At 42.2% G+C, this 27,519-nt stretch overlaps 1 protein-coding gene across 1 annotated transcript in view; it reads left to right on the top strand.

The window, feature by feature from the left end:
* The first annotated feature begins 2,143 nt into the window (after positions 1-2,143).
* Positions 2,144-27,519, top strand: part of Map1b (microtubule associated protein 1B) — a 119,407-nt gene continuing 94,031 nt past the window's right edge. The window contains exons 1-2 of the mRNA XM_008838479.3: positions 2,144-3,736; positions 11,484-11,585. Coding sequence (XP_008836701.1) covers positions 3,553-3,736; positions 11,484-11,585 — 286 coding nt within the window. The 5' untranslated portion in view covers positions 2,144-3,552. The remainder of the gene's footprint in view (positions 3,737-11,483; positions 11,586-27,519) is intronic.

Genomic DNA, 27,519 nt, shown 5'->3' with positions numbered 1-27,519 from the left:
ACTGTATGTTTTTCTTGGATAGAGGTTACTTTTTTACAGGCATCCTTATAGGCTAGTTTTCTTTCTCCTCTTTAGAACTGTATGTTTTTCTTGGATAGAGGTTACTTTTCTAGTTTTGAAGACTGGTTTAATCTCTTGTTTTTATTTCTTTTTTTCCAGAAGTTAGTGGAGGAATCATCTGCATATTTTGTAAAGCTATTTTTACTTCATTGTCTAAGAAACTGGGTGCTTGGGGGGACATTTAATCAGTCAAACCTCAATTGCTTACTATGTAAGTTTATGTGTTTTACCTCTCCGTCACACAGTTACAAAGATCTTATCCTTTCCACTACACACATGAAGGGACTGAACACCAAAAAGAGTCCATTACTTGCCCAAAGTTAAAAAGGGGTGAAGTAGCAGTCCTCACTGCTGGTCTGTCTTCTGCCATTTTGTCTCTGGTTTGCAAAGTGTGGGCGGGCAAAGATGGTTGGTTCATGGTGATAGCGGATCATTGTAAAGAGTAAGAAGCACTTCTGTTGTGCTTTTCTTTTATTTATTTTTAATTTATGTGTATGAGTGTTTTGCCTGCTTGGCTATAAGTGCACATGTGTTGGGCAATGCCCATGGAGGCCAGAAGAAGGAGTCAGACTTCCTGGAACTGGAGTTATGGATGGTTCTTAGCTGCCATGTGGTACTGGGAACCAAACCCAGGTCCTCTGCAAGAGCCCCCAATGCTCTTAATCACTGAATCATCTCTTCAGCCCCTTCTTTTAATTTTTTTCCATTTATTTATTTATGTGTGGGAAGGTCAGAGGACAACTTGTGGGAATCAGTTCTCTCCTTCTACCACCTGGGTTCCCAGGGTTGACCTCAGGTCATCAGGCTTAGTGGCAAGCCCTTTCATGTACTGAGCCATCTCATACTTTTCATCCAACTGTCTACTGTAACAATGAAATAATTCAGTTAGGCGCTAGTATGTTTTAACACCTCTGTTTTTGTCCAAGATAGTGTGTATCTCCGGCTCTGAGCAAATAATAACAATATGTAGCAGAAATTTAATTGTTATTTTATTTTCATTCCGTATATTTTTAGGAATACTTTCTATTTATTTGTGATATTAGTGTTTCAGTGTATACTGAAACATAGACTTTTTCCAAAATTAATTTAAGTAAGATAAACCGAATAAAAGAACACTGATATCAGCTTGGTAACTTGATTGCATTGAGAGACACCCAGGTGAGTAAAGCACATCTTTGGGTATGTCTGTGAGGGTGTTTCCACCCTGAGTGTGGACAGCACCATCTCATAGGCTGGGCTCAGACAGAATACAGGGAAAGAAGGAAACCGGACACAGGCAAAATGTTGTTTCCTGGCCACCAGGTGAGCAGCCCCCTCTACCACACACTTCTTCCATCAGAATGTTCTGACTCACCTCAGGCCCAAATCAATAGAGCCAGCAGACCATAGAAGAAAACTTACCAAGCTGTGAGCCAAAATAAGTCTTCTCACTAGGTCTAAGCTGTTTCTTACAATTTGTCATAGTGACAAAAAGCAACATAAACACTATTATACAAATAAAAGCAATGGTGGTTCTTAGAAATGGCGCCCACTCACTAAATGAAGCCACTCCAATGGCTGACCTCTTGAAAAGTCTTCTTATCACATTTCTCTACCTCCCCATCATATAGTTCCCTGCAGCCCTAACCTGAGAGTGATCAAACGTTTTCACTAAGATATGATCCATTGTTAACATCTCACTTAGAAATTCAGTTTCTGTTTACTACTGATAAACTGTTCAGTGAGCTTTTGCAGACCCCAAATGTCATAGGTCAGATATCATCTTCATTCAGTCCCTTTTGATCAGACTTGTATACAGGAAAAGCCTACAGTCTTTGGATGCCCACTTTCTAGGGTTTCAGGAAAGCAACAGGAGCAAAGAAACACATAACAAGTCATGGCAACCAACAGCTAAAACATTGGGTTATTTTGGACATCTTATAATACCCAGGTGATTTTTCTTTTCTTTTCTTTTCTTTTAGATAAGAGTCTCATGTATCCCAGTCTAGTCTGGAACTCATTAGTAGTTGACAATGACCTTCAACTTCTGATCCTCCTGCCTCCACCTACTGAGTGCTGGGATTACAGGTATGCACTACCATGCCCAGTGTTTGTGGTACTGGGATGAAACCCAGGGCTTTATGACAAGCATTCTACAGTCAGAGCTACATATCCAGCCCCTCCAGCAGATATTTTAAAACTAATAAGCACTCTAATATTAAAGGCATATTGACTATTCTTATCTCCATCTAATTTCCTCTCCTAAAACTCAGACCCCCATTTTTTATGATGATATCATGTTTGCCCTGTCCTCCTGTCCTAAGGCAGAGATGTATTCAGTAGATTTGTGAGAAATTATTGTGCATGGCTGGCGTTTATGAACATTATTATGGGTTCTTCTAAATATAGACAAAAGCAATAAAAACTCCCAATGCTATATGAATCTTAAAAGACATCATTGTCACAAGAAGTTATTTTGCCTGAGTATGCCCCAAAGAACTGAAAAGCACATTATAGCCACCAATTCTGCTGAGCAGAGACAGTATCTTCTCTATTCTTTGTTTTGCTTGATACTATCTGTTCAGCATATTAAGAAATCTGTATCTAACCATAATATGCCTGCATCTTCCCATTCATTTCCCGTGTGTGCCACAAGTCAGTACTCTTTCATCACTGGCCCTTGAACACTAGAGTCCAAAGCCTGAAAAAAATTAGGTTTAGGTCTTGCAAAGTATTCTTTAAGCGAAGGTGGTTGGTAAAAATCTGCAAATAAGTCATCCTAAATCCACAAGGTCAGAACGACAGGTTCCAGTCTTCTTGGGCGGGGTACCCAGCGTCCACTATAGCTGCCACAACTACTCAGATTCTTGTTTTTATGGTGGGTGGGACACAGAGGCCCGACGTTGTGCACTTGGAACTCTAGAAATAACTCTCCCTCTGAGATGGAAAGTCATCCCCACAATCCTGCACCGGAGGGTTGAGGGTTTAGGGTGGGCAGAGAGTGTGTGTCTAAAGGTGATGGTACGGGCTCCACCCGCTTCAGCCCTGCAGTCCAGCCGTTTGGGTCCCCCAGAGACTCAGCTCCTGGCCCTGCCCAGACCATTGTCCACACACCTCGTCCCTCCAGCTTCCGGGCCGCGGGCTAGATGATTTGCTGCAGATGACATCAGCCTTGGGCCAAAGGCTGGAGGAGCCCAGGCAGCCACCCCGCGACGATGTGCCTGGTGGTCTTTTCCTCCTCCTCCTCCTCTTCCTCTTCCTCCTCTTTCTCCTCCTCCTCCCTGGCTCCCTGCCTTGTCTCCATATAAACGGCGCCGCCTCCCCGCCCTCTCACTCCCTGCTCCTCTCTGCCGCGCAGGGAGAGGGCGGAGGAGGAGGCGACGCGCCCGGAGGAGGGGGGACGCAAGGGGCGGAGCGGAGACAGCACCTTCGGAGATAATCCTTTCTCCTGCCGCAGAGCAGAGGAGCGGCGGCAGAGGAACACTTCGCCCAGGCTTCAGCAGGGCCGTCAGGATGGCGACCGTGGTGGTGGAAGCCACCGAGCCGGAGCCATCCGGCAGCATCGCCAACCCGGCGGCGTCCACCTCGCCCAGCCTGTCGCACCGCTTTCTAGACAGCAAGTTCTACTTGCTGGTGGTGGTCGGAGAGACGGTGACCGAGGAGCACCTGAGGCGTGCCATCGGCAACATTGAGCTGGGTAAGCAGTCCCGCGATCCCCCAGGGACGCGCGCGGGGACTCGCGCCAACAGGACCCCACCCAGGGCGCGACGGCCACCTTGGTCTCAGCTCTCCCTGCACCCACGCTTCTCCCAGCCACCTCCCACACTCGATCTGGACTCTTTTCTGGGATAATTCCCGAATTATTCTATTTGAAACCAAGAGAGAGAATCTCTACTAACCCTGAGGGATGGGACATCGGACTGGGTCCGCGGCCACTGCCAACTTGGCCACCATCTCCCACTCGCGCGCTCTGTGAAATGCAGGTGTCAGAGGAGCCGAGGCCATAATAAAACCGCAACCGCAGGCGGAGAAAGGGTGGGGCGAACCTGGGGAAACCTCGGCGTTCAGCTCCCCTTGCGCCTTAGCCAAAGGCTGGGACCACCCTTCTCCCCTTGCCCGCAGACCTAGGGTCGAAACACCATGTGCCAGGGCCCGCGTGGGAATCATCCTCACCTTGGCCACCTCGGTCTCCCCCTCCCATACCCCAAGGATGTCTTTTCTGGCTTAAAACTTCCCGATCCTTTCTTTCCTCGGAATGACTAGGCTAGTCCTAGGGCCACGCCCGCTACCCCCACCCCTGGACTTAGAGATGGAATCCGCCTGTACTCTGCTCCCAGACCGAGCCCGCTTCTCTCCTGCCCCCGGGGTTCTGGCTGCTGCTTTCGGAAAGGACAATGGGACGCTAAGTTGCAGGGTGGGTTTCTTTAAAAGTCCCAGCTTCAGAAATAGGAGCTTGAATAAGAGGGGGGCATGCAGGGTAGGGCCAGGTCCGGGGCTGCTGCACGCCTCAGGAGCGCGCTCTGCAGAGGCAGAATAGCGGTTCCCGAGGAACCCTGGGCGGGGCTGAGAGGGTCCCCATGGGCGCAGCCTAGGGCGTGCGACGACGGCCAGCCCTCCAGCCCCACCCGGCCTGCCGCAGTGCCCGCGCTGGGTGGCCGCACCTGCCCCCGCACTGCGGCGCCCCCGGCTGGAGAAAGCCTGCACCAAAGGCATCGCGCCCACCTTTCCTCTGCCTCGCTTTGTTGCACTCGCAGCCCCGAGGTGCGCAGCTCTGGCTTCTGCCTTATCCTGTGCCCCTTCCCGTTCCTACGGCCCTGGCAGAGGTCGCTGGGTCCCTGCGCAGCCCTAGCTCCCGCGCTCTATTCTCTCCCGGTAGTGCTGAAACGTTTCAGTCGGGAGACACCAGCTGGTGGGCGTGGTGCAGTCCGCACTGCGGTCTCTACGGCAGCCCGAGGCGGACAAAGGGCGTTCATGCAACCCTCCTTCCCGGCTCCCTCTCAAATAAAAGATGCATGAAAAAGATTTTGGTTTAGATGAATAAATAAATAAATAAACAAACAAACGCTTGTCACCTGCCTCTGCATTTGGAAATGGAAACTTGTCCCGAGAACAAAAGGCTGCAGGGTGGGGACTGGAATTGCAGTCCCCGCTCTTTTGTTTAACTTTAAAGCACGGATTTTCCCTTTCAGCTAAAAAGGAAAAAAAAAAAATGTGAGCAGAAAGCCAGTCATGATTTTTCATTCAAAAAAAAAAAAAATCAAGAATAAGAGACTTCAGAAGTAGAATGCTTTATCGAGCATCTCAATCCTTCATCTTCAAACTGCAGGCCTTTGATCTCAAAAGTAGTTTATTTGCACGATTTTCTCCTTGAAAAAATTCACATGTACTGACACTGGGTGTGGCTATTGTGGGAATGAATGACTTTGGATTTTTAAAAATCATTTTTTCCCTGTAGCATAGCTGAGAAATAATACGCTGAGATGCTTTTCCACCTAAAGAATTTTCATAATGACGCATTGTGGTGCCAGGAGAGGAATCATCACCCGCAGTTTAGAGGCTGGGAACCCAGAGAAGCAAGAGGAGTGAGGGACAGGCTCAAGGTCAGGCAGTGACGGGAGAACCGGTACTGCAGTGTCACTCTGCCTTGACCTGGTCTTGATGTTAGTGCTGGCAGGCTAACTAACATCAGAGAGAGATTCAACCAGCAGTTTTCAGATCTTGTCTTTGTACAGTCAGCCACTTGTAGGCAACAGCATGGTGCAAGCATGGTGCTCAGCCATCACCTTCCGACCATAATTATCCCCCTTTGTTACACGGCTGATCAGCCTTTCCATTCTGCACTCCTCCAGGTTTATTCAAGTCTCTCTGTTGGAGGAGAAAATAGATGCAAAGACTGCTGTGATGTTCTCCTTAGCTTTACACTTTTTACACTGCTAGCATTTAGTGCTAAAATTCAGATTTGACTTACTGGCATTTCAAAAAATGAAATTTAATTTCAGTATTAGAGATACTTAGTTTACTATTAGAGAGAGAGGAAGGGGTAAATTATAGCAGTTCGCCGAATTTTCACAAAGTGAACACACCTGTGTTATCCATATAAGAAAAACATCACTGGAAGCCCAGAAGCCACCCCACCACACCCACCGCCGTGTTCACTTTGCAATCATGATGCTTTCTTGATTTTTTCTGAATCCCCTAATTTGGTCAGGTGTTTCCTTGGCGCTCTGAAATGGCTGTATTGATCTCAGTAAGAATCAACCAAGTGTGTGAGAAGAGCCATTTCCTCCAGGGTGGTAACAGATGCTGCTGATCCTCCGGAGATTGCTCTCCTGGGTCCTGGGGTGTTGGATGCAGCTCTCGCTGTAGGGCTTTGCAGGGACAAGTGCAAACTCCCCCAGCTTTTCAGACAGTCTGAGATGGCTTAGCAACAGGGCGAGTAGGCCCTGTTTCCTTGCCATGACCAGCTGCTGCTTGAGTGGGCAGATCCCGGAGGTCACTCTGATGCCAAGCTGGTGTGGCACCTGCCTGCAGGCTATGTTGTGTGAAGCAAGATGAAGCTGTTCCTGGGGGTTTAGCTCTGATGGTGCGCTGCATGCAAGCTGGAAAAGCAGTTTCTCATCTGTTACTTGTTCTTATTTCCTCTTCCTTTCCTGTCCAAACAGAGGCTCTACACAGTTGGAGACCCTGGTGACTTGCACATTTGCCTTCTGATTATTCCAGGGCTCTCTGAAAAGCCAAAAAAAAAAAAAAAAAATCATCTCTATATCTGCAGAGGGATGGTAGATGATGCAGTAAACCAATAGGCATGAAACACACCAGAAGCTAACTCTTCTTGAGACCAAGGAAAAGAGATAGTTATTCTTACCCGATTGGCTGTTTTCAAAAAGCATGGTGTTCAGGTTGAACATTTCTTCTAGAGCTTGAAACAATAATGTTTGCTCCTACTGGTTTTACTCCATAGATCTGGTTATACAGGACTTGATTCCAAACCACTGTGACTACCATCAACCGATGGTAATTCCTTTGCCAATCCTTGGCAATTCCTTTGCCAATCCATAATTTGGCTCCAACATGGAGTTAACCAGATGTCCTTATTTTTAGCAATAATATTAAGATATATTTTACTATCCAGACTATATATATATATATGTACCTCACAAACTGATTCTAGAGCCTAGTGCAATGAGTTTTCATTGTTTCTTGCTGTTCTTTTAAAGGAACTAAATCATATAAGGAATACTGTCAGTTTGATGTTTTCAGTTACTACTAGAATGTAATTGTCTCTTACATTCCCATTGGAAATCAACAAGATTTGCCCATGAGAAGCTAGATAAGTGCAACATCCATACCCTGGATTTTCAGATGTAAACCGAGCTGATTACACTGTACCATTCTGATATCACTACTGAATGTGTTCTATCTAAAATGGTAGGTAGGAAAATGAAGAACCTTTGGCATTTCATTTTCATTTTCTTCTGACCTGAAAAAAAAGTGAAAAGCATCTATGGTAGGAGTTCAAAGAGATGCTAGGATGTGTGAAATTTATTATATTCGTCTTCACACTTTTCAAAGTCAGAAGGCAGATGGATTTCTGCTTGTGCTGCCTAATTGGTGTTACCCACTAAGGGCTCTGTGATGGGGCTGAAACACAAGCCAGTCCCCAAAAGGAAGGTCATTAAATTGATGATTCACTGTTAAGCTTCTCTAAGAGCTTACTTTTCAAAAGCATTCTAACTTTTAGATTTAGAAATAAATTATTATAAATCACTTCTTGTTTGGTTCTGTTGTAAGATGTTGAGACCTGAATTATTTACTATCACTGCTTTGAGAGGATCAGGTCCATATGTAAGATTATCAGCCAAGTTGATGTTACATACATGTGACGAACATCTAGTCACTGGCTTTGAAAAACAAAAGCAAATTGAAGGTCAGGTCCAGGGTAAAATATTAAACCTTCTTCCCAAAAAGCAACTTAGCATTTCCTTTTAAATTATTTCTTTGGTTTAGGCTTCTATTCACGTCATTTTTTAATTGTAATTTTGCAGACAGAATCTTATGATTACAGGCTAACCATTTAGATATTTACAAGAAATATTCAGAAGCCTGTTTCTCAAAGGGAACAATTAAATTAGGCCCACTGAGGAAAACCAACTTGTCAAAGGCCCAAGCAACCATCACAGAGGACTGTGATGCATCGGGTCCTTTCTCGTGCTTATTTCAACCTGCTGTTTCTTTTAGGAATGTGCACTCTTTTATCTTTTAAAGGAGAGGTGCCTTAAAAAATGTCAGTTCATTAAACAATCTTGCGATGTGCCTGCGAGACTGACACAATCTAGCCTCCAGACCCAGGATACTAGACTCCTCTTCCTTCTTCACTCAGACTTGCTCTGAAAGGAGTGTGCCCCCCCGCCCAGTAAAAGTCACGTGCATGCTGGGGCTTCTTTGTGCACTACTACCACATGGGGTGAGAGAACTAAGAAGAAAATATTCTCTGATACTCCCTCTACCCCCCAGGATAGACAAGGACAGTGTTCACTTCCCAGGGCTGAGCCAGAACCCTGGAGCAACCAGGAACTTCTGGAGTGCCAGATGTCCCTTTGGCTCAAGCATTTCAAAAGGGGAGGGTTACCACCTCCAGCTGCTAGCTGCTAAAGTTGTTCGCCCCTGGATAAGCCAGTAAGGGCTCAGTCGTCTTATATAGCATGCACAAAGACTCACAAATGAGCCTGTCCTTGGGGGTAGTGGAGGATCATCAGAAAAAGGGTCAGGAATATAGCTTGCCCTCCCGGCTTCCATCACAAACCAGGAAGGATGATCTGCTTCTGAAAGCCTCTTTGGAATCTCTTTATCAACACCCGGGCATCTCCTCCTGCCATGGAGTCTGGGGGAAGAATGTGGGATAAACCAACCAAGACATTTGCTGTCTTACCAATATCAGGGCTCCACCTTTGGCTCCCAGTTAGGCACAAAATGGAGGTATAGGAACCTATTAAATTCAGTGAATCTTCATTTAGAAATAGTTTTCCTTTGCTAATAATATCTGATATAAGGTACCAAGTAATTACTAAGTGTTTTATTTCTAAAATTGTTATAGAGAGTGGTGTTGCACCAAAACATTCATTTCCAAGTAAAGTATCTAGCAAGTCCATTGTGATCTTCATTTCCTAAATCTTAGCAGTGATTGTGCATCATTAGGAAATAATTTGGCTGGAATTGCTCTCTTAGAAAGAGAACCTTGAATTTTTATGTTCATTGGGAGTTTAAAAATTGGAAGTTATTTGTATCAGCTGTCTACTAGTTTAATTTGAAAATTAACTCAATGGATTTCTTGACATTTAGCATTTTTCTTTTGCAAAACTGCAAATGTAAAATATATAAATGAAGATAAAGTGAACATTTCATTACTTGTCATGACAAGTCAACTGAAGCCAAGGAAATATGACAAACAGTGTAAGAGCAAGTGTGTGCGTAACCCCAGATGAAGTCATTCAAATAATGGAACAATTTAGACATTACTTAGAATAAAGATGGAAAAATAGTATGAATTTAATTTAAATACATATGTCTCATTATTAACTTATTGACCCAGCTTGAAAAGCCAGAAGACAAAGTGGAGCTCCATCAACAATTCCAATTAAGCTACTCAGACAGCAGCTCAATGGCTTTCCACACTAGGCTGGTATAGAGTGTATATGTTGAGGTAAAATATTCTAATGAATTCAGACCTCTCAACCTGTCAAGCTCTGTGGGAAACAAAAAGAAGCCATTTATCATTTCTGCACTAAAAAGACCCACAAACTCTCAACATGACTTTCTTGTTAAAATTTAAATATTCCATTAGCACAAATGCAAACTGAGGCCATTTAATGTTTCCAGGGAGACTCATAAAATTCCCCCTTATAATTTAGCCTCTCCTTAGGAATGTTAACTCTTCCTTACCTGAATTCTTCCTATTGTTCCTATGAGAAACCCTGCCTCTATTTAGTGGGTATACAGCTACTTGGAAATATTCCTCTGATTGAAAAGGTCTTTGTGACAACAATCTAGAAGCTGAGGTAAGAAGATTATAATTTTCAGGCCAGCCTGGCCTATAGTGAATTCCAGATAGGGTTGGGCTATATAGTAAGACCCTGTCTCAGAAATGAGAGAGAGAGAGAGAGAGAGAGAGAGAGAGAAAGAGAGAGAGAATTTGAAGATTTTACTTGTGCAGTGAACTGTTTCCAGACTCCTTAAAAAGATATATATATACATATATATTCAAGATATATATATATTCAAGATAGCTCACGCCTAGAAAGGTTCAAGCCTCTCTCAGGAGGTAGAGAATAACTATTTGGTGTTTCAGAACTTAGTTCCTGTAGTTGAGGATTCTCATGCTAGAATACAATCATGATGCTACATAATGGCTCCATCAGAAGTCTTTTGGGAAAAGTCAAACATGCACATGTGCATAGGTACACACACAAACACATGCACATGTATGTACATGACTGCATACCCCCCCTGCCCCCCCCCACTGTCTAGTGTCTAGAGTTCTGGGGTCCACAGCTTCCCCTGGTTTCTGTCCAGGTTTCTCTTGATGCTCTTTGGTTTCCCTCTGAGCCGTCCCCTTTGGGATGAGGAGGAGCTGGGTGGAGTAAAGGGAGTAAAGGTAGGGTGCCCACAACGGAAACCACCATCATTTCTAATTCTTGATTGTGGGTTCCTCTGGTCTGTGATTGTCCTTTTCAGGCTAGTGTAAAGAAGTTCATGGCCCGCAATTACATCATTGTTTTATAAAGTATAAAAACAAAGATGCCCCATTTTTTTGCTTCTGGATAAGAAAATTCAATACAATTAACAATTGTGAATGAAAGCATTCCCTGCCGAGCTGATCAGATAAAAGAAATGTCTGATAGGATGCCTGGGCCAAGTCCAGAGATCCACTTGCCTATCAAAGATCACACAAGGTTGATATCCAGGGGTTAAGAAACCAAGGTCAAAAATGGGATGGATAAAAGAAAGAAACCATGCAGGAACACTACAAAAACATCATGTGGAAAACAGAGTCCTGGGCTTACATGGCAGCCACCTTCCCCATTTGCATCCTACAGTTGCCACCCAATAGTAGAGCCTGAGAAAGCCCCTTAGCCAGAACTGGCCTCTTTTGCCCTTTCTCTTCCTCCCCAAGGACAGCCTGTCATTTTCCTAATAACTGTTTTCTTCCTTTCTCCCAGCAATGCTGCATTTCCATTTTATGAAGGGCAGAAGTACATTCTGACTGCTGGTTATTCCCCCCCCTTGTGGCCCAGCGGAGGGACCTCCCAACCTTCCTATTTGTGGGTCTCCACTGCTAGCCTGTGGGCTCTTCAGGAAAGGGCTGAGAAAAACTGCAGGGTTGTTTTCCAAAGCACTCTGAAATGACTCACTGGAAGCCTGTCAACTATCTTCCTTTTCCTCCACAGGGATCCGATCATGGGACACAAACCTGATTGAATGCAACTTGGACCAAGAACTCAAACTTTTTGTATCTCGACACTCTGCAAGATTCTCTCCTGAAGTTCCAGGTGAGGATTCTGTTCAGTGTTAGTCTAGAACCTGAAAGGACAAGAGGGTGGGCCATTGGCAAGAAAGCTTTGTCTAGGATTTGAAAAAAAAAAATTTCCTCTTCTAGCTAGAAGGTTCTTGTGTTTGTATCAACTGCATTAGCCTGTACCGCAAACTAAGAAAACCCAGTGTAAGTGATCACTGTGTGGGTTATTTATGGAGTGGATACTTAGTGAGAAGTTTTAAAATCCAGATTATTCTTTTTCAATTTATATACGTCTAACCCCAAGGGATTATAGACTATTTCAATATTAACTTTACTGAAACAAAATTATGAATACAAATTAATTGGGTGCCCCTAGAATCCAAATCCCTTCTCTAGAAAGAAAAAGGATAGGTCTATGGCATTTCAAATGTAGAAGATGCTTCACAGCTCATTCCTACCCTGTTGCCTGCCATTTCATTATCACAGATCTTCCTCAGTATGGGGAGGAGTCTGATATTCCAAACTGCTATGAAAATAGCCTTTCTTTCAGAATGAAAAAGAATGCCATAAGAGAATCAAAGGTAAGGATGTAAACATTGGTCATATGTGAAGGTGTTTCCTCTCCTACTGGCTCCCTGGGGATGTGCTCTGCCCACGTCTCTAGGCTTTGCTAAAGGTACATGTACTCTAGCTCTTCTTCCCTTGTGAACTGTGCCTGGCATTTCTCCCAGTTGTTCACATTTGGGCATTATAAAACTGGCTAACAGACACTTTAAAACCAGCATGTGTTTCTCAAAAGGTTTACCATTGAAATGGTACTGTATTTTATTTCTTGATGATCACTTGAATTTAATATTAGAGAAAGTTTTCTGTCAGCATGCTTTAGTTCTCTGAGTACTTGCTTTATTGACATTGATATAGCATCAAGAATGACGTTCAGGCTTTTTTATGATTAAATTATATTCCATTATCCCTCATGTACTGAGATTCAAAACCAGTTTTGTGGACTGACAGTGCCTTTGTGACTCATTCTTACCTCACCAATATGACCACGGGACTGTCCTCGCGCTCTTCCCTTTGAGTTTGAGATTAGACTAAAACTCCATACATTTAACTTATAAAAATGAATTGTAGCTTCCAAGTATGGAATTGAATATGTTAATAAAAACTTAGGGAAGATGGGAAGGAGAGGGAGAGGAAGAGGGAAGGAGAGAGGGAGGGAGGGAGAGAGGAGAGAGAGAGAGAAGGGAGAGAGAGAGGGAGGGAGGGGGGGAAGAAACTGGACACTGAACTTGGAGTCAGGAACTCAGTGCACACCGTGTCTTCCCACCCAAGTAAAACTCCAGCCTCAGACCCGCCAGAGACCTACTGAGAAACTGAGCATAGCACTTCTGATCTGGCAAATCTAATTGAATATGTTAATAAAAACTTAGGGAAGATGGGAAGGAGAGGGAGAGGAAGAGGGAAGGAGAGAGGGAGGGAGGGAGAGAGGAGAGAGAGAGAGAGAGAGAGAGAGAGAGAGAGAGAGAGAGAGAGAGCACAAATATCTAGGAACCATCAGTACTTAATTTGCTGAAGGCCAGATGTGGTTTAAGGTAGTTTCTCTCATTACTTTTGCATTTTATGTCTCTGTAACCATCTCACAAAAGATAAGTGCCCTTTGCCAACAAGTATGTTTATTTCAACAAGTGAAAGCCAAGCTCTTACCCTTTCTTGACGGTTGTTCTGGCTTTCTGGTTTGTAAGACTATCTTTCAAACATGTGGCTTTCATTGTGTACATTCATATTTACATTGGCTTTGTATGATGACAAATGTGTATTGCAAAATGAAAGATTGCAAAAATTGCTGAAAAATTAACTCTTTCTGGCCTGAAAAGACCTAGCTTGTGTTACTCTTGGGTACTAAAAAGATCAAGCCTCCCCAATTGGCACTTTAGCCTAATGTCTCCTGTTCTCTCCTTTCTCCTGCTGTTACCTGAAGTAAAACACTTGCCTAGTGCTATGAGTGCAATGCTCAGTACTGGGTCTGGGGACAGGCCTCTAGACACAGAGTCCTTAGCATTCTGACCAGCTGAATGAACTCATGTTAGGACTGCCCCCCTCCACCCTGCGGAGGACCCATCTCCCCCTGCCTCGCCCCCATCCCAACAGAGCCATTGTAATGGTGCCCCTATGTGGGAGCATGAAGTTTTCTAGCCAAGACTGTCTTACAAATTGTATTCTTTATCCAAAAATCTTTGGACCAGGAATCTTAGATTTTGGAGGTTTGGGATTTGGAGTATTTGTACCCTTAACTTCCAAATCCAATCTCTGTAACCCAAACATCCTAATTTATATCTGTAAATCAAAATTCAAAATGCTCCAAAATCTGTAGTGCTCAGCCTGTAAATGGCAAGAGTACAAATCAGATTAGGTCTGAGGTGTCTTGAAGAAAGAGGTTAAAGGACAAGAACACAGAGCTGGAGTGGGTGGAAATTGCAAGATGATCCTCAAACGGTCCCCAAGGAAACCTTTAGTGAAGTTTCCTGAACAAACTGAAGAAGTTTAAAGTCTGGTCCCAAGTGAGTCTTGGTGAACTCCTTCTCACTATAAAAACCAAGGTGTTTCTCTCAGGTCTCTTACAGTGAAATCAGCTGCATTTAGAATTTCAAGAGTCTAAATTAATTCAGAGGCAAGGAACAAGATGAATGATGGAGTCTTTAAAAAATAAATAAATAAAGCTCTTCGTCCATTTAAAGATAAGTAAATGGCACCTAGTACATTCCATGCACTCTGAAGGGTGAAGTGGGTGACACAGTGATGTAAAGAGCAGTTGTGACCTTTGTTAAACTCGTTTATTTTTCTTTTCTTTTCCTTCTTTTTTTTTGGAGGGAGGGCTCCCCCTATACCCCCAGCTGGCCTGGAACTAGCTATGTAGACCAGGCTGGTCTTAATCTGCCCACCTCTGCCTCTCAAGTGCTGGGATGGATGAGATTAAAGACATGTGCCACTACCCCTGGCTACACTCTTGTTCTTGGGAGAGGAAGAGGCATTTAGCAGCAGCATAAAGCTCTGCATCCTGCATCAGGTCTAGGTTCCAAACAGGTTTTTTTTGGGGGGGGGGTTGGTTTGGTTGGCTTAAGGAGTTTTCAGCTAGCAGTGTTATAGTAGACCATCCATTGCTGTCGCTGACTCAGTAGGTGAGGGCTTAGGGGAGCGTCAGATCTGTCCTAAATTCATGTTGTTTTTTTTATTATACCTTTTGTTATTTTTAAGAATCAGATACCATATATGAAAAATTGGTGGGAGCCTCAAGTTTGAGCTAACAGACTGAGATGGAGCAACTAGGTTTTTGCACTCATACTGGTTTAGGCTATGCTATGGCTCTGGGATTCAGTGGGAGGAATAGCGGGTCTTATTCAAGAGCACTCTGCATGATATGAACACATGTTCTTTGAGTGATAACCTGGAATGTAAGTGCTTTGGATACACAAGGTGGGATGGCAGAGTGTGACTGGGGAGATGGAGGGTTCCCCATTCTTCAGAATATTAGTCCTGGGGTCTTTGAGTCCTGTCTAGCTGTGACACACCATGTAATTCTTGGGCTGGTGAGTCATTGAGGTCCATCTAAGTGTCTCAAACCAGGTGAGTATTGACTTGCCTCATGGTCACTCAGCATATTCCTGCTGTGTGTCAGGGCACTTCCAGGTGTCTTTTTCCTGATGGGACACCTTCTAGCCATATGGGAACTGTGCTGGTAGGTGCTGTGGTCCAGAGAGAAAAGATGAGGTCATCTCATATATGAACATTCTACTTTCTCACTCAAGTGACAGATCAGCAGCTCAGTCTTTGCACCACAAAGCAACACTCTTCTATCTCCTCGTTTTACGAGTCCACGTACTGTCATAATGCTTTCATTTATGCATTGCACCATGTGATTTTTGTATCTTAATGCTATTGGATGGGAGCCATTGTTACATGTCTCACCAGGTGTGAGACTTCCTAAGGAAAGCTAAGGTTTGTGATTGCTGTGTAGAAGGTGGTCCACTTCCTTTCCTGCCATTTCTTTCCCAAGTTTAACTGTAGACCTTGCTACATACAGTAATGGCGGAAGTTATCTTCTAAGGGTATAGGAAGTACCCCCACAATTATCTGTGATATTTTATAATAAAAAATAATGAAAATCATTTCCCAGACAAAAACCAGTTTCATTCTTCCTCTTTCTCTCACTTTGCCACTCTTACCTGCTTATAAAAATGGTTCTTTTTTTTTTTTTTGATAACTCATCTCCTCACCATCAACACAATGTAACAATTAGATTCCAGAGCCAGATCCCCACATTTGCTCTTTGCCCAATCCTAAATTTTCTGAATGACCTTAGACAGTTACTTAAACACTCCATATCCTATTTTCCTTGTTTGTAAATGAGAATGATTACTTCTACTTCATAGACTTTTCATGATGACCCAAATGAATTAATGTATACAAAAGTCTTAAAATTGTTCATCTCATGGCAAATCAAATGTAAATGGTTATTCATCTTATCTCCCTATTAAAAATCTATTCATAGGCCAGGTGTGGTGGCAAACGCTTTTAGTCCCAGCACTTGGGAGGCAGAGGCAGGCAGATCCCTGGGAGTTCAGGCTATCCAGGGCTACATAGTGAGACCCTATCTCAAAACAAACAAAATATTCATTTGACTTGTATGTATGGTGATTATTATTGTCTGTGGGAAATACTGAGTTCAGATATGCGGCTGGCTTCCTTCTTGTAATAATTTTAATTTGTACTTAAGATGTTTCTTGGAAACAGTTGCCTTTGGCATTTGTAGAAGGTATGTAGCTAGTTCAGTGTAAGGGGCAGCAACATTCTTTGAGTTTACTAAGGTCTTTTGGGCACCAGAGCAAAGTGAAGGCAATGTTTTAGATGCTGGTAGAGCAGAACCAGAGTAGAAGTTAGATCTGCACAAGGATGGTCAGGTGTGTGGTGAGGGCCCTAGCTGTTTCACTGTGACCACCCATCCCTGCAAACCTTGTCTACTCCATCCCACCACTGACTTCTGTTTTCCTGTCTTTGATACCCCCTCCACCCCCTGCCAGTGACTATAGCCTCTGCCAGTTTTAAGAAATCTAGATTTCCTGTGGTTTATTTTCTGAGCTGAATAAATAGTACAACTTTGACATATTTGCACATTATTACTAGTTTTATCTCTACTAGATCACATTCACAGAAATCTTCTTATGGTGTGATTGATTTTGTAATGTATACATGGGCAGTTCTGTTTAAGAACCCTTGCCTTTGCCATAGAGGATAAAAAGGATACACAAACCACAGCTGAGCATCTTTAGATTTGTGCTGAGTGACTGCTAAAAATATCCTTCCTGGAGACTGATTTTGACAGAGAAGTAAAACAAACTCTTTGAATTTCGGTCATGCGAGCCTTTTCCTCTCATTGACATTGAGATAAGAGTCTAAGGATTAATATTTGCTAGTAAAGTCATAGGAAAATGCTAAAATGTTCTTAGAATGTTTTTGTCATCTTTCTCTGTTTAGTCTTGTATATTTAGTCCTTGAGGAGAATTATGGCTTAACTGTATATACCTGGAAAACACAAACTGCTCTGTGACAGGGGGTAATGGATATTTTTCAGCCCCTCACCCAAACTTTAAGAAATAAAGCACACAAATACATGTTCCCATTGCTTTAGAGGGGCTGACCTAACACTCAGGGAACTTGGACTCAAAAGCCAAGACTTTACCTTCTTGCTTTCTCCATCCCCACAGGATGGGGTTCCTGTCCCCATGCCCACATGGCTCCCTCATCCTCTCTTATTATGCAACCATCCAAGGTAATGGGAAGAATCTGACGTTAAAAACGACAGAGCCTTACTTTTCTTTAAATAACTGTTTAATATCCATTGAGGTTAATGATACCTACCTGGAAATTTTATTTGAATACAAATTCCTAGCATCCCGACTTACTCGCCCCCTGCCCAAGCCTGCCTAGCCCACTTGCAGAAGAACAGCATGCTCAGCAGCCCTTGGCACTACCAGCTCCTACCCTATGGCTCCCGTTCAGACTGCAGCATACAGCCTGCTTCCTTTTGAAATCGTCAAAGACCCAAACCATCCATGGAGGAGACCCAGAATTTCGTGCTGTATGCAGCACAAAGCGCAGTTCTTGGGAGGTTTGCATTCTGCTCAGCTTAAATTTCAGGAGTTCTTTATGTCTGCCTCCTCACACTATGTGGTTTCGGGTTGGGGGAAGAGGGGGTTCAGTGCAGGTGTGGCCAACCTAAAGGAAGAATAAAAGCATCACTTCATTGGTATGTTCAGGCACCATCGTTCCTCAGGGTTGTTAATGACGGCTCATTCAAACCACTGAGAAATAACTATTCATCTCACTTTTTTTTTTTTTTCAACCTGGGTAGAAAGATTGTTTTAGTCTGCCGACCGTAACGGCTCTCAAGCGATTCCTAATGGGCACTGTGGAACCACTCTACACAGACGGGCCGAGGCAGGGAAGTGGCAGGAAATGGGCTGCCCTGGGCTCAGGAGCTGTGTTAGGGAACGCCAATAACTGTGCATTAAGCCCAGCTAACTGCTTTCCAGAACAGCTGTTGTCACCACTCGCCCAGGCAGTGTCTCTACTTTTGTCTTCATTTGCAGGGACCAAAGTGCCTGTGATTTCTCTCAGGTTTTTAAAGCACACAACAGAGAACTGTCAGGCAGCCACAGTCTCTGCACTGTGGACCTGCCTCCTCTGGGGTCTTTGTGGGTCACCTTCCATATTTGTGGTCCTATGCTAGAAGTAATGGTAGAAAGTGAGGAATAAAACAAACTAAAAGATGACTTTTCAGATTTCAATTACATAGTATTATTGAATACTAGCAAAGAATGTGAAGGAATATATTGGGGAAGACTATATAATTTAGTTGAAGAAATAACTCATTCACAGCTTTAAAGAGCACTGTTATTTTACAAAGAAGAAGCAAGCGTTTCCTTGATTTACCAACTGTGTGAGAAAGAAAGGAGAGAAGGATGGAGAGATGGAGAGAGGAGAGAGAGCGAAAGCGAGAGAACGAGAGAACTTGCTCGAATTCCTAAAGGAGTCCAGGGGTGAGAATGGGAATCATAACAAGCAGTGAGTTTTGACTGTTCAACCCTGAGTTTAGTTTCGATAACAAAGGTTACCCAGGTGCCAGCACTCCGCCCCCAGCAGCAACCCAAGACTAATTAAACGCTACCTCGGCAACGATCAAGTATCCTCAAATATCACACTCCACGGCTAACCCCTTTTGTTTTCTTCCTGCAATCTGAGGGTAATTTTGATTGCATGTGAAGTCATGTTTCCTTGGTCCTGGAAACATGTGGGAAAGTAAGAAATACCCCTGGAGAAGTACATTAAAAATGGGTCACAGGGCCTGGGGAAGCTAACATAAAAAGACAAAAATAATGTGATCTTAATAAACTTATCCAGGTCTTAAAAAGATTGCCTGTATTTAGGACTGGTGAGATGAATGCTCTTAGAAAAAGCAACAGGAGAGTCTCTGTGTGACTTGAGAGGAAAAGTATGCAATTAAAAACGACTGTGGAAAGCCCAGGGTGCACCACACTTTAGTTTAAAAGATTCAAATGGAGGTTGCCTCTAGCAGTTGCTACACACTGTTCCCCAGTGGTGGAGATAAAACAGAGCTTCCTAAAGGGCTGCCTTTGTTGTCACAGAGGAGAGCCCCCTACACCTGCCCTTTGCTGTTAAGCCAGCCTTTTTTTTCTTAATAAAATGAGATTTCACTAGAGTTATGAGTACAGTCACTGTTGAGCCACTGGACCAAATTCATAGTTCTGTGGGCATTTCACAAGGCTAGTGTGAGAGGGAGCAGCTGGTCTCCTGAGTGTGCAACACACTCCACATACCTGCCCCCCACCCCCACCCCAAGGCACCACTTCACACCAGTGTTGCTCTTTGGTTCCTGAAATGTCAATGAAATAGGCCTGATAGCAATAGAACTAAAGGTGGAATTGTTTGCAGCCTAGGCAAACAACAGTGCCGTAGTTAGGCTCCTTACTCATTTTGAGCAGTCACCTTCACATTTTAAAGCGCTCACCTGGGACTTCTGGCTTATGAAAGATCAGTAAAAACTGCTTTTTTAAAATTGCACTGAATGTTCATTTACATATAGAACAACTCCCCTCTCATCTAGAACTTCAAATAGTTTCTCGGTGCAAATATTAAGAATTTGAGGGGTGGGACTGGAGAGATGGCTCAGCAGTTAAGAGCACTGGCTGATCTTGCAGAGACCCTGGTTCAGTTCCCAGCACACACATGGTGGCTAACGGTCATCTGTAACTCCAGTTCCAGGTAATCCAGTGCTCTCTTCTGGACTCCATGGGTGTTGCATACATGTGGTGCACTTTTATACATGCCAGCCAACACTCACACACATAAAATGAAAATAAGTGAATTTTTAAAAATTAAAAAAATAATTTTGGTGGTACAATTAAGCAGGAAAGGGGGCTTTGTGTGAAGACCTATGAGCCCCACAGTATGTTCAAGCACCTTATATTTAGTTTAGTATAGTGTGTTTGTATGTGTGTGTGTGTGTGTGTGTGTGTGTGTGTGTGTATGAGAGAGAGAGAGAGAGAGAGAGAGAAACACCTTACATTCTGACTCATTGGAAAAGAAATACTCTTTTCATACTATTTGATTCATTGTTTTAGAAGACTGCATTGTCAGCCAGTCTGCTATGTTATTTTATGTGCATAGCAAGCATGATTTGGCTTGGAACTCTGCAGACTCTAAGAAGATTTTCAGGTAAATCGTGACCTGAGAATTGGTTACAATTGTGTTCATAAATAAGACAACTAAGTTTATAGTATGTGCAAATTAGAATTTTCTAAGAGTTGTTCTGTAAATTATTTTTATAGAGGATATTCTAAAAAAACACACCTGTATACAATTTGGGGCACAGATACAATAGAGCCTAAAGTATTGAATTCTCTTTGTGACACAGAAATTTTGAATCCAAACTAAAATATTCCCAAGTTTGAAGGTATTTTAAAATTTTTATTTACTGTTTTTATTTTATGTATATGAGTGTATTCCTGCACGTATGTAAGTGCACCTGTGTTGTACAATGAGCTTGGAGGTCAGAAGAGGGTGTGGATTCCCCTGGAACTGGAGTTATAAACATTTGTTAACTGCCATGTAAGTGCTGGGAACTGAACCCAAGTCCTCTGCAAGAGCAGCCAGTGCTCTTAACTACTGAGCCATCTCTTCAGCCCCAGAAGGTTTGTTTCTAAGTTAAGTCCTTCAATTCAATGATGAAAACTAAATAGGTATTTTAAGGACTCACATCCTCTGAAATCACATAAGTACAAAACTCCTGAGTTGAATATACATGCTTAATTTCAAGACTGTCTTCAACTTTGATTGCTGGACAACTGTCCACTGGCGGAATTTCAAGACACTTGGGAGTGATCCTGAAAGAGCAAGGCTTTGTGGAAATAAATACGGAATAGTTGCTCTACTGCCCTGAAGTGAGAATAGACAGTTTGGAGAGCACCTGACTCAGCTGTTCCTTTGTCAGAGGAAGCAGGGCTGACAGCCATGAGCTGCTTCCCAGAACCCTCCTTTCTCTAGAGAGTCCTGGAAACCTGACCTACACATCAGCTCTGTGTGGCACTGGAGACTCAACTCAGCACTGGAACTTTCTGAAAAGTTCCTATGAGTCCTTTCTTTTTCTGAAAATGAAGGGATTGAACTTGATCATGCCCGTTTAAATATTCTGCCATGGACCTAGGCTTCTGAAGGACACAGGTTGTAAAAAGATGGGCATAATTGCTGAGCCCCTTCCAGGTTCTGAAACTCAGGATTTGATGACTGTTACCAAAATGCTTCATCATTGAAATGCAGACAGGGCCTTATCCTCCATTTAGTCTAAAATATTTTTTAATACAGATTTTAAAAGGTCCATGAAAAGAAGTACTTAGGGCTGGGCGTGGTGGCGCACGCCTTTAATCCCAGAACTTGGGAGGCAGAGGCGGGCGGATCTCTGTGAGTTCAAGGCCAGCCTGGTCTACATAGTGAGTTCCAGGACAGCTGGGGCTACAGGGAGACCCTGCCTCAAAAAGACCGAAAAAAAAAAAACCTCTGCCTCTTCTTCGATCTACAAGGACTGTCAATCGGGGAAGATCCACAGTCTTATGATACTCATGGAGACTTCCAAGGATGGGCATCTTGGCCTTGGCCTTTTCCCATCTATCTTTACCTTATATAAAGCCAAAGACAAAATTGAATTGTGTTTGAACAATGGCAAACACCTGCATGGAAAGCATTTCAAAAGTTCAATTTATGGGTGTTTTATCTACTCGGTGCCAAATGGGAAATAGCTTTGATTTTTTTCCCTATTAAAATAAGAACTTTCATGTTGGTGTTAGGTGCTGCCTTGAGCCTCAGATTTAGCTACTAATTTACAGATCCTCAGAAGCTGATGGATTGCAGCATGTAAGTTCTGGGGTTTGTCTGTGGATTGGGTATGTTTAAAGTTCCAGGCACATTGTTTGTTGTACAGGATTGAGAATGGCTTGCATTTTAACAAGCATGATCAGCTATGCATATCTGGTCATATGAACCGTCAATTAACACAGTGTAATTTAACGAGTCAGCACAGGCAGATATGAATCCCCCAGGGGAGCTATGCTCAGATTATCATCAACAGTGTAGGTACAGGTAGGTAATCATCATCAGAATGCCATGATTATCTAAGGGAAAGTGATTTTTATGGTAATGTGGCTTTTGATTGACTGTTGGTATTTCAGTTCAATGTGTCCCACATTATATTTGATTGTGTTTTTGTAAAAAAAAAAAAATGTTGAATTTAGTCATTGAAACCTAGATGTGGCATTAAGTGCTTACAGAAGAATATGCAGAACATGCTAAAACTTGAAATAAATCATTCATCTATAATAACCCACCAATGATAATGTGTATGGATGACAGTAAGGTGAACCTGTCAATCAAAGATTCTGGTTACCAGAAAGTTGCTAATGATTTCTTGTGGGATTGTTATTTTTCCAAGTTTTAGAGTCCAATGATAGTCATTTTAAAAAGTATTTTTATTTAATATTTTTAGTTTATATGTATGAGTGTATTGCCTGCATGTATGTAAGTGCATCCATGTCATGCAATGCTGGTGGAGGTCAGAAGAGGGCGTCAGATTTCCCTAGAACTGGAGTTACAGTTGTTAGCTGCTCTATGGGTGCTGCGAATTGAGCCCAGGTCTTCTGCAAGAGCAGCCAATACTCTTTACCGCTGAGCCATCTCTCCATCCTGATACAGTTATTTTTAATGCGGACATCCTCAGATATATTTAGAATTAACTTAGAATCCCTAAGTCAGTTTTAAATATCAACTTAAGATATATTTAAACTATTTGTTAGTAAAAATGAATTTGAAACTTCATTATTCTTTCTCCTCTAAGTGATATTTTCCAGAGAGAGAAAGAGAATCTCCTTCCCTCTGCTTTAAGTAAATATTGACATTTACTGGAAGGGCAGACCAAGAGAGGCGCACTCACCCAAGAGCAGAACACGCTTTGCTTCTAGTTTAGAACCCAGATTCAGAGCAACCTGCTTGGGGCTTCCTGGCATGATTCAAAAGGAAGGTCTTCCTGAGACTCCAGGCCCTCATTATGAACCACAGTGGTAATTCTACCATAAACCCATGAAGGTATGCTGCTGAGTAGTTCTTACTGAAGCATTAGTGAGCAAACCATTTCTTTTGAGGTAGCCAATGGACAGCCAGCTCAACACTAGACTGTGTCTAATATAGAACAGTGGCTATCCCCAGGTCTAATGGTGCTTCTGACAAGGAGTTGGTGGTTTTATGTGTTGCAGAAAGAACTGAAAACTACTATAGGGAAAAAGGGAGTATGGAGAGGACACTCTAGCCATCTTTTACCTGGCTTGAAATCTCAGCTTTTGAAGGGCGAGCACTAGTATGTTACATGTATGTTGTACAACATAATCTATGCACAACAGACACACCCTACTCCCAGCCATTTTTCTTTCCTACTTCCTGTGTCCCTTTTCTATTAAAACATAGTTTTAAGTAGATAATTGTCTTCTCTGTTGTATGATCTCCTTCTCAATATACCAGTAAACACAAAATCCAACCAAGAGGTAAAAGAAATCAGAAGTGAAGTTAGTTTTAAAGGCTTGTTGCTTATTCCTGAAGGTTGCCCCAAACATCTTTAAATGTTAGGAATACACAAATTTATAAGGCTACATTTTAGCCACTTACATGCATATATGTAATTATGAATGTGGGCATGCGTGTGCATATGTCTTACTTGGCTTTTAAATTACAGCTATGCACCATGTGTTGTAGTCAGTGACCATCCACATATACAACAGGGATTTCATAACATCATAATGATGCTGAAAAACTCCTATTACCTGGGGACACCATACCTGACCTAATGTCATAATGTGATGTGTTTCTGATGAAGCTGATATAAACACACCTGCACTACTGGCTATGTGATGTACTACTGAGTGCAGTACATCATGCTTGATAATAGAACATCTATGTTACTGATTAATTTGTTTACTAAAGTGCACTTCTTATTGTGATTTTAGACTATGCCTACTTATGAGAATGACGTTTGCTGTCTTGAGTGTACCGTGTACAAACAGTAATATCCACCCATCATTCAGGTTTGGCCCCAGTGTTTCCACTGTCCCCTCACTCATTGTCACCCATGCATCCCTCTCTCTCATGGTATCTGTTCTCTCTTGTTTGTCTTCTCTCCATCTCATTTTTCTTAGTGTAACCTCCCTACTCTCCAATCACAGCCCTGTTTTCTACAAATAATATTGGTTTGGGTTATTTTAAGATGTCCATCATGAGGTCAGGGTTTGCTTTTTAAAGAAGCATTACATCATGTGTCAGACACATTATTACATCCTTCTGATCACTGTTTGATTGTTTTGTACATAGAGATTATTTAGGGCCTTTGGAATAACATTCCAGCATATAAATATAAATGAAATAATGTGTCGTATTAGCTCACTCCATGAGGTCATCTAAAAATATGATTCCATCATCAGCTAGAAATTTCTATTGCTGGTGTGCTTTAGCCAGCAAGTAGATTTCCTATGCTTGGTAAGCAGACTCCTTACAGATTTGAAACTAGTTAAAGACAACAACAAAAACAAAAGTTCCCATTTACATTTTAAATAGATGAAAGGAATTAAATAAACAAAAACTTATATTGAATGAGAAAAATGGAGATCAGAGCTTATATTAATCATAGGGCAATTTAAGAAAGACTTAGGATTCTAACTTTCAGAAACTGCTTTTTTCTCAGATGCAGCTGATTCATAAGAAAGAAGGAATGTACTTATGTTTTAGCCATAGAGATATGGAGGCTTTCGGTTACTGTCCTTTGATGAGGCGCCTTAGAGTCATGCCAGGAACGTGACTACAAGAGTATGCTCATGAATAATGAGATGTCATAGGCACAAGAAAATAGAATTGCTTCTTAGGATAGAAAATGAGCTATGTATGAAAAATGAGAATTTGCAGTCATTACTTACAACCTAAGCCATTTCTTTGTTATAGATTTCCTTTAAACATTAAGGTGTGGGAAGATGTTTCTTTACAAACTATCAACTTTTGGAGATTTGACCAAGAGCAGTGGCAAAGAGCCAGATTCTTAGAGCCCTTAGGGGGCAGGGTTGGACAGAAAATTTGAGTTTTAATCAGTTCTACTAAGTAGATTTGTGTTCTTGTGGGCAATTTACTTAGCATTCATTAACTTCAAAGTTTTCTGAGATTTGTCTCTAAGGTCTCTTTTATACTTAATATTCTGTGATTTTATAGCATCAATTCATAGTAGAAAAAGCCATTTATAGTTTTGTAAAAATGCTTTATATGCAAAGTTAGTCATAATGTTAACCATAAGCATGGCCAGTGGGCCAGGTCAAGGTGTGTTTGTATAAAGTTCTTTGGCATTCAGAATAACCTGCCTGGATGAATCAAGAATGAAATTAGGGACTAGAGAGATGGCTCAGTGGTTAATAGCACTGGTGTTCTTGCAGAGGACCTGGATTTAGCTCCCAGCACCCACCTGGCAGCTCAAAGTCATTTGTAACTCCAATTCCAGTGAATCTGATATGCTCTTCTGACCTCTGTGAGCACTGCATGCGTGTGGTATACATACATACATACAGGTAAAACACTTATACACATAAAATAATGATAATAAAAAATAAATCTTGTAAACAATGAAATTATGCACACTTAACTGTTCATTCCCAAGATGCATATTGCTTGTCTATGGGATCTGGGAATGTGTAAAATACTAGGATTAATTACAATACACCAAATAAATAAATGGGACTATTTTCTGTAGAGCTCTCAGAAAGATGGGGAGACACTGATCAGTCACAAGAACATGTACTGCAAACTGCTAAGTAGGAAGGAAGAGTATAGTGCTGCCCAACAGAAGAGGAACTGATCTGCCGAGGGAAAAAAATGAGGGGACTTCAGATGGATACTACTTATACTTCCTTTTAAAACATAATATTAGCAGTTTGAAATGCCTTGTGTTATAGGTTATAAAGCAGACACATTGTTCATGTACTTCCTGTGGAGCATGGTGAGGTTACAAAATTATATTTCTTAGGAAATAGGAACAATGAAATAGAAATTATTTTAAGATAGTTCTATGAAAGTGTTAATATTCTTAGAAGGATTGCAGTATTCTGCTGTGCCTTAAGAACAAAAGTAAAAGACCTACATGAGTCTTCATTGTTTAAAAACACAGGGTTAATTATGAGTGGTAGACTGCACAGCTCCAATGATCAATGGAAAAAGGGACCAAAATTTGTGGACCTCAGAGCTCCAAGGTTTTGGTTAAACTGATGGTTCCTGAGTCTCTGTATAGAGCCGTAGCAGTGTGAATAGTTCCCAGGAGACACCTTTCTCCTCAGCGTCTTCTTTCCCTGTTCACGTACAGGATGCTTAGTCGCAAAGTCTCTGTTAGGTCAGTTATCTCGCTGCTGTTTGCTTTGTTTGGGTCAGTATCAGGCAGCTTTCTTGCGTGACACCTCTAGTCCTCGTTCAGCATTTATCTTTCATTTGAAGTGATCACTTCTTTCACCCATGTACATTGCTATCATTTGACCATGTTTGTTGAAATACCTAAAATTCCAATTTTTTCATCTAAACAGACATCTGAGTGACCCAGAGAATGTGACTGATGCAAATAACCTGTGCGTTTGGGACCCTTGTCTCTTGTTGGAAAAAAAAAGCTCACCATTAAATCTAATAAAACAAAAATATTTTCTTATTCCATATATGTAACCTTTTACTTAAAGATATTCACAACTCAGTTGCAGAGTGACTTTTTAAGGAACGTTTGCTCAATTCCTGGCTAGTCTCTTGAGTCTTTTTGAAATGAAAACATTTGAAAAAATTGAGATGCAAGTATTTTTCACTATTTTTTTTCTGAAATGCTCTGACACTGAAGACAGTCTCTCACAGAGACAAGTGGCCACTGGGCATGGACACAGAACCTTAATAGAACGTCCAGGTTATAGGTATGAACTTCCACGTGGGATAGTGAGACGCCCAAGGTGGTCTACAGCCCTGTGTGTTGGCAGATGCTGAACCTGGGGAGATAGACATCTGTCCCCCATGGGACAGGAAGAACCACAGGCCTAAGTTGGATTCACAGTTCTCCTCCATCTGTCTTTTTCATAGCTTTTCTTCCTGTTCTGATTTTAGCCATAAGAATAATTCTTAAAATGAAACTTGGCTTTATGTCTCATGATTTTTCCTTCGATCTTTGTGTGTTCTAGGACTTTTCATATTTGCTCTGTATACTACTGGATCAGTATTCTGAAGCGTTGGGTCTGTCCTTTACTGCCTCGGACACAGATTTAAATTCTGCTATTGCACTGTGTCTTTTTTGTGAATTA

This window comes from Nannospalax galili, unplaced genomic scaffold (assembly GCF_000622305.1).
Source record: "Nannospalax galili isolate Female #2095 unplaced genomic scaffold, S.galili_v1.0 scaffold898, whole genome shotgun sequence".
NCBI classification, from domain to species: Eukaryota; Metazoa; Chordata; class Mammalia; order Rodentia; family Spalacidae; genus Nannospalax; species Nannospalax galili.
The sequence above is the reverse complement of the archived record's forward strand: the minus strand, read 5'-3'. Positions and strand labels throughout refer to the sequence as shown.